The sequence below is a fragment of the Monocercomonoides exilis genome (assembly GCF_001643675.1).
Source record: "Monocercomonoides exilis strain PA203 chromosome Unknown scaffold1-2713096, whole genome shotgun sequence".
Classification (NCBI taxonomy): Eukaryota; Preaxostyla; order Oxymonadida; family Polymastigidae; genus Monocercomonoides; species Monocercomonoides exilis.
In genome coordinates, this window is record NW_027150546.1 from 1,434,887 (window position 1) to 1,445,443 (window position 10,557).

General features: G+C 32.2%; 3 protein-coding genes across 3 annotated transcripts; all 3 read right to left on the minus strand.

Annotated features, from left to right (window-relative positions):
* Positions 1-1,272: 1,272 nt before the first annotated feature.
* On the minus strand, positions 1,273-1,647 carry MONOS_5454 (uncharacterized protein; the record flags this gene model as incomplete). Its single annotated transcript, XM_067875602.1, has 1 exon — positions 1,273-1,647. One exon carries the CDS (start codon positions 1,645-1,647, stop codon positions 1,444-1,446), a length of 204 nt encoding a protein of 67 aa, XP_067736380.1. The 3' UTR covers positions 1,273-1,443.
* Positions 1,648-1,935: 288 nt separating this feature from the next.
* MONOS_5453 (uncharacterized protein) lies at positions 1,936-2,205 on the minus strand (the record flags this gene model as incomplete). Its single annotated transcript, XM_067875601.1, has 1 exon — positions 1,936-2,205. One exon carries the CDS (start codon positions 2,203-2,205, stop codon positions 1,936-1,938), a length of 270 nt encoding a protein of 89 aa, XP_067736381.1.
* Positions 2,206-2,884: 679 nt separating this feature from the next.
* MONOS_5452 (uncharacterized protein) lies at positions 2,885-3,451 on the minus strand (the record flags this gene model as incomplete). The annotated part of the gene is made up of 1 exon (XM_067875600.1): positions 2,885-3,451. The coding sequence occupies one exon, from the start codon at positions 3,449-3,451 to the stop codon at positions 2,885-2,887; it is 567 nt and encodes a 188-aa protein (XP_067736382.1).
* Between the last annotated feature and the right edge of the window lie 7,106 nt (positions 3,452-10,557).

The following is a 10,557-nucleotide window of genomic DNA, read 5'->3' on the forward strand; positions in this document are numbered from 1 at the left end:
GTGAAAAATGTGCCAATTACTGAAGAAATTCCTGAATGCAAAACTTTCATTTCTAATTTATTTCTCTGTTGAAACAAGGAACAAATATTGTTATTTGAGGAATAAAGCTTATCTTCTGGCACAACTCCATAAGGATAATTATAAAATTTGTAAGAAATAAAAGTTTTCCAATCATTGTGCTTTTTCAATGTGGCAATTCCAATTTTGTCTTGTCCATTCAACGCTTTTGTCAGGAAAAGAAATGCCAAAAGAAACAAATGCAAGCTCATTTGGATGAAAAACTCTTTTGATGAGAAAATTAAAAAATTACATAAATGATCAAAATTTCAAAATAAAAAATGATTTCAACAATTGATAGTCAACCAAATAAAAATAAATTAATACCTTTCAAAATATTAGGAATTCATTCAAGGTCATATAATGGCAATTCCTTTACACAATTGGTTGTCCATCATTAATCCGTATTGATTGAAACATTCATTGTTTTTATTGGTTTACGAAATTGTGATAATTGAAGTTTAATAATGATAATCAGCATTTATTGAATTTCTGAATGGATATGAAATTGGAGACTTCTTTCATTGAAATACAAGACCCATTCATGATAAAATAATCAAAGAAAGTTTTTTGTTTTCAATTCAAACTTTGAAATAATTCCATAATTATATGTTCTTTTTCAAATAAATAATTAGTATTCTTCTCAAAGCAACAAAGTGATGAATCTTTTTTTATCTCTTGTTCCGATCCTCGTTGAAATTTAATGAAGACAATCTTTCCTTAACTTCCTGTTTTTGTTGTTTCAAGTTTTCATCCACCATCTCTATCTTCTTCTCTTCAATCGTGCAATTGCTTTTTCTTCAAAGCTTCCACCAGATCAGATATCATTTCACAAAACAATTCTTCATTCTCTTTTCAAGTGCACATCAAATTTCTCTCTTCCAACAGAATTCCATTCATTCTTTTTTTTTCCTATTTCTAATTTGTGAAGTGGTTTTGATTGTCATCAAGATTCTGAAATTGCCTTCTTCTATTTTTGGAGTATTTCAACATCAGTGAAGCTGCTCCAGTTTTGAATAACAATTAAATTAGCAATGCCAGAAATATTATCAGATTCAATTTTGGATTAAATGAAATTGAATGTTGAACGGCTCAATATTTGTTGAGGCAAGCAATTGAAAAGCGCATTCTTTCTCTTCCTCATTTTTCTTAACATTATCAACGGCATCGTTCCCGTATGATTTGTATCATGACTAAGTGAAATAAAAGATCGATTTTGATGGAAAATTTTTTGGTACAAGATTACAAAAAAAATTCACAACCCGATTTAAATAAAATAATGCGAATTTTTTCCTCATGTTCTTTAATGGCAAATCTCATATTTATTTAAATCAATTCGATCGTGAACTGCATTTCAAGCACACAGAATTTTTTTTTGCAGAACTCTCAGAAACGCATAAATTCGTTATCTCCTTTTCCTTCTTCTCCTTTTCTCCATTCTTCTACATCTTCTACTTTTCCTAACTCCTCTAGCACAACCAGCGCAATCGCTGCTGGCAACAGAACCACATCTTCCATCCTCAGCCCCGCTGCCGACAGTCCCTTCTCCACAATCTCTCCCACTTCACACACCGCAATCCCTCGCCCCATCACTTCGTCGTCCAGCTTCACCACCAAATATTTTAAGTGAGACAATCGCTATATCTGCAACAACGGGTCAAATAGGTTGTAGATCGACGGGAACGCATTCACATCAGCCGCTGCAAAGATCCGCTTGCTCCCCGACTTCGTGCCCATCGACGCTGCAAGCGACGGAAGCGGAGCCACCAGCGGGACCGAAAGCATCGCCGAAAGCGCCACATCATTCGCACACACAACACCCCCAGACAGCTCAGCCCGCCGCGCCACATCAAATCCTTCGAAGCGTCAGTTGCTCCCTCAGTAACGACTATCTGTGATTTTCATACACCTCAGCCGCCTCTCGATGTCGTCCATCGCTGCTGCCGATGTGTATGACGCCGCCACCTCCGATGCATTCGAAGGGTCAATCAAAGGTGCTGATGATGGCTGATCATCTCCTGCCGCCTTCTTCTCTTCGCTTCTCCGCCTCCTGAATGGCGAAGCTGACTGGCGTGCTGTTCCAGTTGAAGAAGAAGATGACGACGAAATAGCAGAGCGAATGAACGACTGCTGCTCTGCGACAAGCATAAGAAGCTTTCTTGATACCTCAACATACCAGGCGGCAGCTTCATTGGAGGAACAAACACAACATCTTAATTTGGATTATAAATTTCTTCATTCAATAAAAGCACTCTATCTTCGAGAGACGTGAAGAGATGGAACAAAGTTTATTGAAAAGAAAAGTCGAAATGCAAAGAAGAAGAAGTATCTCTAGAACAATTGGAATAAGAATTAGATGATGATGATAAAAATGATGAAAAAAGGAGAAGAATTTGAATAATTTGGAGAAGAAAAATAGGAAGAAAAAGAAAAAGAAGAAGAAGAAGAAGAAGAAGAAATAAATGAAGAAGAAGAATTGAAGAAGAAGAAGAAGAAGAAGAAATAAATGAAGAAGAAGAATTGAAGAAGAAGAAGAAGATGATGATGATGATTGAAGAAGAGAAGGAGAAGGAGAAGGTGAAGGTGAAGGTGAAGAAGAAGAAGAGGAAGAAATGATTGGATGTGGAGAGTTCAGAGATACACGCGGAGGAGTCGAAGGCTGAAGAAGGGCAGCGGTGATTGGATGAGTGCTTATGCTAATAGAAGGAGCCGAGGGAGAAGGAGAAGAAGAATTTGAAAAAGAAGAGGAAGAAAAAAGAGGAGGAGGAGAGGAAGAAGGCGATGACAATGACGATGACTGCGAGTTAGTCGGAATGAAATGCTGAGTTCAGAAATATGCAGCTGATCTAGGATTGTATAGCGTATAAGCAACTGAAGGTAGCCGAACTGGATGTTCGTTGAAAGAAGAAATCGCTGATGCCTTCGGAAGCTTGCCTTCCGCTCTTTTCGCTTTCTGTGGCCTTGGCGGAAGCGAAGCCAGTGAACACGATGCTGACAGAGGCGAAGGATGCATAGGAATTGTGTGAGCAGAGGTAATGTTTTCGTCTGAACGCCTTTTGGAAACAGCCCCCTCGCGTTGCGTTGGCAGCTGGATTGTGAAAATTGGCAATGGAGGAATTCTTTTTATTTGCTCCTTTGAGAACTGAACGAAAGACTCTTGCTTGAGTTCATTCTCCTTCTTCGAAGTCGGAGATGCATCCTCAAGTTCGATTGTTTGCCTCACAACTGGATGGTTGAAATGCTTCCGGATATACCTTCTTTTCAATATCAACGGCAAAAGAGACAAGAGACACGAGCTTTCGAAGTGTATCGTTATCATTAGAACTAATTGGGTTCCAAACTTCGAGTTGGAGATGTTGAATCCGTCCAGCCCCACGCCACAGACAGCTGACATCACAGTATAAAAGCAATGACGGAATGAAAAGTCGCTTTCCCAAAATAAAAGGACAACTGCTGCAGCCAAAGCAATTATCTAAAATAACAATTTTTCCAAACAATATTTTGTCAAAAACACAGCACAGACGTCAAATGAATTAAAGCACACCAAAATCAATGAAAGATGCAAAACAAAATATGAGCGGTTTCTTTGAAAGCACTGCCAATTTTGCTTTGTTTTCTCTTTTCATTTTCCTGCGCAATGAACTTGTCCTCCACTTGAACAATCCGTTTCAACTCTTGATAATCCGGTATGTTGCGATTAGCAAACGATCATTCTGGCTCATGCACAATTTGATCCGCAAACAAAAAAGTTTGTACTCAAATTATTCGCATATGGGTTGTCTTCAAAAAAAAATCATTCCACAGTTGAAAAACGTTCGATAATACATTGGAATCATCAAAAATTATTATTTCTTTAAATTTGAATTAGCAAATTTGAGATAGAGATTGATAATTCTGAGTTTACGAATATGTTGAATTAATAAAAAGGATAAAGATAAATATTTCTTTGAGAAAATGAAGGAAAACAATAATATCAATCTCTTCAATAAATAATAATAATAATAATAATAGAGTCTCAGTGTTAGAAAGAGTCATTTAATTAAATGAAATTGAAGGAAAAATAAAATTTATTCTTTGTTGTTGTTGATGGTGGTGGTTTTCAAAAAATAATTGATAAAATAATTTTCTAAAATGCTTGCACCCATATAGTCATATAATGGAACAAAAGAAACGGATGATAACAACTTTTTTTATAGACCTTGGTAAAGTGAGAAAAAAAATTCGTCACGTCCGTCACCAGTTTTCCACTTCAAAAAAAAAATTAGATAAAATAAAATAAAAAATAAAGAAAAAAATAAATATATTAAGAAATTTACTAATTTTTTTTTTGAATTTTAACAGCTTCAATAGTGACTAAATTACAATTTTAAGATACAAAAATATTTAATTTTTCTATTTTTCCCATTTTTACATAAATAATACATAAAGAAAAACTTTCTTTGAGATGCTTTATTCATGTTTAAGATACTCAAAAGCAATGTGTAAGCATAATATCCTTATTTTTATTCTGAGATTTAATTTGGCTTCAACTTATTTTATCCAGATGGAAGAGCATTTAATATGAATAGCAAAATGGTCATGTTTTCAAGATCCAAGTCAAAGAAAAAATGAAAGGAAAATTAATAATAGGAAGAATGCAATGGTTTGAAAACGATATTGAATTATTCCTTTTATGAAGGCAAACATTTCTTTGGTTTTTTGTTAAAAAGTGATTTTCTGAGTTTGAAACCTGATATGAGAAAAACTATAATAGAAATACTTCAAATGGGGGATAATTTGGATTTTCAAGCTTTTTTTGCATAAAGCATGGAAAAATTGTTTCACTTTTAACATTTTTAAACTGAACCAGATTTCAAAATAAATTTGATTTTCATATCTGTAAACAAACATCATTGAAATAATTACAAAATGTTTTGTGACCTCACATGTATTTCAAAAAATAAACCCATTTTCTTTAAATTATTTGATCACAAAAAGATTATTGTATGTGCATAATTTTTCAATGAAAATGCCTGAAGACAAATATTTTGTCCCATTTGTTGTTATTTTTTTTTTTTTTTGGATAATATTTTCTCCATACAGAAGATTGGAAAAAATGATTTTTTGAAGATGAAAAGATGAAAGAATATAAGAAAAGAAAACAAAATGTTTCATAAAATGAATACCAAATTGTTAAAAGATGAAACAAGTCAAGTGAATTATTTTCAATTTGCATGCCTTGTCTTTTAAAAGTGGAATTATGCATAGAAGAAAAAGAGCAGGCTCAGAAGGAAGTTAAAATAGCGTTTCTGGCTTAGAATTGCATTTTTTTCCACTTTCAATGTGAACATTTTTATTTCCACTTTTGTTTTCTTTGATATTTTATTTATCTTTATATCTAGGAACAAGGCAAAGGAATTCATTTGAATACAATCAAAGAGATTACACATTATCAGCAAGAGTATCATAACCGAACCAAACAAGCCAATCAATCTGCTTGTTATATCTTGATTACGGGATAATACAGTGAAGAAAGCTAAGAAAACGTTGTGTTAATGAGCAACATTTTATGAGAGAAGTCAAAAGAGAATTGAAAGATGTCGAGGTTTGTGGATTTGGAGAGAGAGAAAGAAGAGAAAAGAGGAATAGAAATATTAGATGAACAAATGATCTGGAAATGGTTCAAATTATCACGTTCTGATTAATAATAACGGAGAAAAAAGCAAAAGAAGCAAAAAACATTCAAAAAAGCAACAAGAAACGGAGTTGCACTTTTCGGTATCTTGTTGAATGGAAGAGCCTTTAATGTTATTGTTGAAAAGATTCAGTTCGAACATTGACAGTTAGGATGACATATGAATGTTTGAAATATTTCATTAAAGGTTTTCAGAGGCTGTTAGAAAAAGAGGAAAGATGAAATGGAAGAAGTGAAAAGAAAAGAATAGAAAAAGAAAAGTGTAAGATAAGATGGAGAAAGAAGATTTGAGAATGTCTTCACATGTATTTCGTGCTTAGTACTAATTTTCTTGTTCAATTTTTTGAATTCACAGGAATTGAGTATTGATTTTTATTTTCTGAATATTTAAAAAAACAAAGAGCTCATATTTAATTTTCGAGAAGTTCCAATATTCCAATTTTTCTTTTCTCGTCATTTCTTTAAGTCGAGAACTGAAAATCTGTTGAAGTTTTTTTCGTAAACATATCTTTTTTATTCATTTGCAATGAAGCGAAATTATTACATTTAAACGAAGTGTATAAATTATAGAATCAAATGAGATGTTGCGAATTATTTCAAATTATAGATAATACTTGTGTTTCTGTAATTTTCTTTATTTTTTCTTCACTTATCTTCTTCATATTATAAGTCCACATAAACAACTTCAAAGAAAAATCAAAATGCAATGCTGTTTCACAACAAAACTTCAAAAATGCATTTTTTTCAGATAATGGCTTTCTTTATCAATCACATTATCTGATTTTATTTCTTTTTCGAATGGATGTAGTGAAATTATTTGCATAAAGCGATTTTTTCTCAATTTCATAAGAGAACAATCGCATAATGTGACGGAAACTTATGAACAGTGGAAAACTGAGAAAAGGAAAAAGAGGAAAACATTGATTCATATAAAGAAACAAATGTAAAAGCAAATGCTTTATCAATCAAATCTTTTTTGCTTATTTTTCTGAAACAAACTTCACCAGTGATAAAGTTGTGATTGATGCTTTTCATGTTCTTCAACAAATTTCTTTCATAAAATGTAAATTCAAATAATTAAACTATTTCACAGCAATGAACTCTAATCATTAATTTCAAGATATATTTCTTTTTTCAATCTTTATTGAAACTGACTGCAGACCCAAAAATCCTGCTTCTGTTCCTCCAGCTCGCATGGAATGCCTTTTATTCCGCAAAAAGACAAGGTCAGCAGCGCTGATGTTCAACTTTCATTATTCATTCAGAACTCTTTTTTTTTTTTTTTTTTTTTACAAAATTCAATAGGATTTGAAGCTGAAAAATGTTCTCAGTTCGCATTGTGTGGTTCCTCATGAGCAACTTGTGCACCATCTCAAGTTACTGTGAAAACCATCTTTCACATCTTGCAGGCACTCATGTCTTGTTCAACCCATCAATACAATCAATTGAGCCAAAACCACCTCATAAAGCATCTCATTATTCTTTTGGCTCAACAGAGACATTCGGTTCTCGCTTTAGTGCTTCTTGAGAGTTTCACGTCGCTTCTCTATCTATCTTTATTGTTATTTCTTCTTCGATCTCTTTCTAATCAACTTCAGGTATTAATGAAAGCGAAGTGAAGGATAAAAAACTATCATTTCTTGTTGTTGATGAATCAAAATCAGAAATCGAGTTTGATGCATATGTTTAAGTCAAAAATTGAAATTTAATTGTTTCGTATGTTTCAATTGAAGCGTTCAAAGCAACGGCGCCTTAAAGGAGTGCTTTTAATTGCTGCAAAAATCTCATTGCTATCAACTTTATTCCTTTTAAGATGAAAAATGGAAAAATTTTCATTACAAGAAGAAGATTTCTCATGAATATAAAATTTCAAGAAAATACACTTTGGATTAAATAAGAATTTGAGCTGAATGAAGAAGAAAATGATGATGAAATCCAAAAATATTGTTAACTTTTTATCCCATTTGATGACGGGAATTATTTTTCTCATTTCATTATAAACTTGAACGAAATTTTCCATTTCTTCTGTTTTCTTTAACCAAGAGCAACTTTCGAAAAGCTGCCATTTCAAATACGAAATGAAATAGTCTCCTTCCACATGGCCATCCAATAAGAAATCGAATTATTGACCTCATAAGCATTGAATAACGATCAGAAAAATGAATAACGCACATTTTCCATTTAATATACTCTTTAAGTTGCTTTTCCTCAATGATCCACATAAACAATTTTTTGTTTCTATGAAACGATTTTCTTAAAAAAAAAACACATCTATTTTCATTCGGTTTCGTCAATATTAAACAATCATAATCATTCTCATGTCATCCTATTTTTTTCACTTCAATTCGTCGTTTTTTAATTTATGGTTAATTGTTCAATTTATATTAATTAACATGTTTTAGAATAAAACATCTATTTAATTAAGCAGACACATCTCATTCGAAAATAATATTTTTAAAAGAAAAAAATTGATAAAAATGAAGCGAAAAACATGAAAAAGCAAACACGATTTAAATATGAAGTATTGCTTCAAGCGTCTGAATATTGAATGAATATCTTTGATCTCCGATAATATTTTTCATCCTGGAAATGATCCGTTCACAACTGACTTCACTACAGGGAGAAACAATTAATGAAAGGCACAATCCTGAATAAACAGTTTGAATATCTCCATATGCTGTCAACACTCGATAATAAATTTCAGGATCGTTTTCGTATAAATCTTTAGGTTTAGATCTCATCTGTCTTTCAAATAACAGTCTGCAGCCTTCAGAATATTCTTTTTCCATTCCTCCTATGACTGTTTTTGAATATTTTGCAAAATATGCATCAAGCCTTGGAAACAAATCGACAAATAATGCATTTTCAATTTGTTTGATACTCTGGATTTCCTTTTCTTCATTGTATTCAGTTACAATAGTAAATTTGCTTGTGGAAAAAAAATCTTCAATTTCCACATTTTTTTCTCCTTCGATTCCTGAATGAAGTCCTTCAATTTTCCTATAATCTTCACTATGGATGTCATCTTCCATATTAATGATTTGATTCTTCTGGCAATCATCAAGATCTGTATCAATATCCATCATTTCCCCATGTGATGTATTCATTGTTTCTTGTATAGTCATGCATGATGAGAAAGTTGAATCATGATCAATAATTGATAGCATCGAGGAAGAGGAAAAAGATACATTTGATGAAACGTCAGTCGTTGAATATTGTTCATTTTCTTTTTCGAATTGTGTTTGACTTGAATTGCACTGTCCAAACAAAAAATCACACATATCATCAGCAGAATTTTCTTCAGCTTCCAATAATCCATAATCATCGCTTTCGTTATCATCTTCATCGCTATCAAATATTTTTTCATTTCTCTTCTCATTTTTTTCTTGATCATCTTCTTCTAATTGTTTTATTAATGAAAGGATATCTTGCAATTCGTTTTTTCCTTCTAATAATATGAAAAGAATCAAAATAATATTTATCATTATTAGAAAAAAGTGTTATCAAACCTGTATGAGTTTTTGATTTGTTCAAAAATACATACGGGAATTGGCATTCATCATCTATCCTGTAAAAAAACAAAATATAAAAAAACAATGAGAAAAAAATTAAAAGAAGAAGAAATATAAAAACAAAAATAACTCATTTGTGTGAAAATCGACAGGATACGGTTTAGGATGAAATAAAGATGATGCAATCTATCTGGATTCTGAAGAATAAGTTGAGGAAGATTGGATAGATGTTTCTGTTTCTTTTTCTAAAAATGAAGAAGTTGAAAATTTCCTGAGAGGAAAGAGTTGTTTTCGAACAAGTTGAACAGCGTTTGGCGTCACAGCATATGAAAGCACTATGTACTCTCCACGCGTTCCAACTAAAAAATAATTATACATCAATATTAAAGCGTTAGTGATAGAATTTCTCCATTTATCTTCTCTAAAAGGATCTTGCTTTAATAAATAGAAAAAAAACTCAAAAACTTTTAACAAAATAGGGAAAACATGGCTCAACTTGGTGTTATCATTTTCAAAGTGCATATGAAGCAAATGAAAAGGGAGTAAAAATGCTTCTGCTTTGATGATATCCACAAGGCTATTCGTGTCTATTAAATTTTCCTTTTGAATGATTTGATTTTTCTTTCTGATGAATGTAGAAATGTTAAACAGAGAAAGCCATCTTGTTGAGACAAAAGTGGGCGCATGCTTCTTCAGAAGGTTTTTCATTCACCGAGTATGGGCCTTCTGAGAAAAATTCAGCATTCTTAATTTGAGATCACATAGAAATGGGATTTTGGAAAATAAATTAGTGATTATCAAATTTGTCAAGTGATTGCAGCAATAAACATGAAAGGGAATAAATGAAGGATGTTTCTCAACAGGTGTCTTTTCAATGCTGAATTGTATAGATAAATTCTCAATGGCTCTTTTCTGAGATGACAATCCATCGGTGCAAAAACTCCTGATAACTGTATTGAACTGAGATAATTCTATAATTAAACTTTTATCAAGTGACTCATATTCGTTTGAAGTTCCACATGGAGGAAATAATCCCCAAAACATGGGCTTGCTGTCCAATGATAATTTTGATATTGTCACAACAGTAATTTTTCGATTACCAACACATGCACCATCCAACATTAAACTCACTCCATTGTTCCTAATGCTTGACTGTTTTTCCTTTACGATTTTTGTTTTTTCTTTGAGCACCATGTGTGTAATTTTCTTTCGAGTCAAATATGTGTATATTGATGTTGATGAAAGCGAAGGACAATTTTGGCCAGCTCTTATTAGTGAAGAATAAAATTATTCATTTCTTTCGAAGAAGATGAT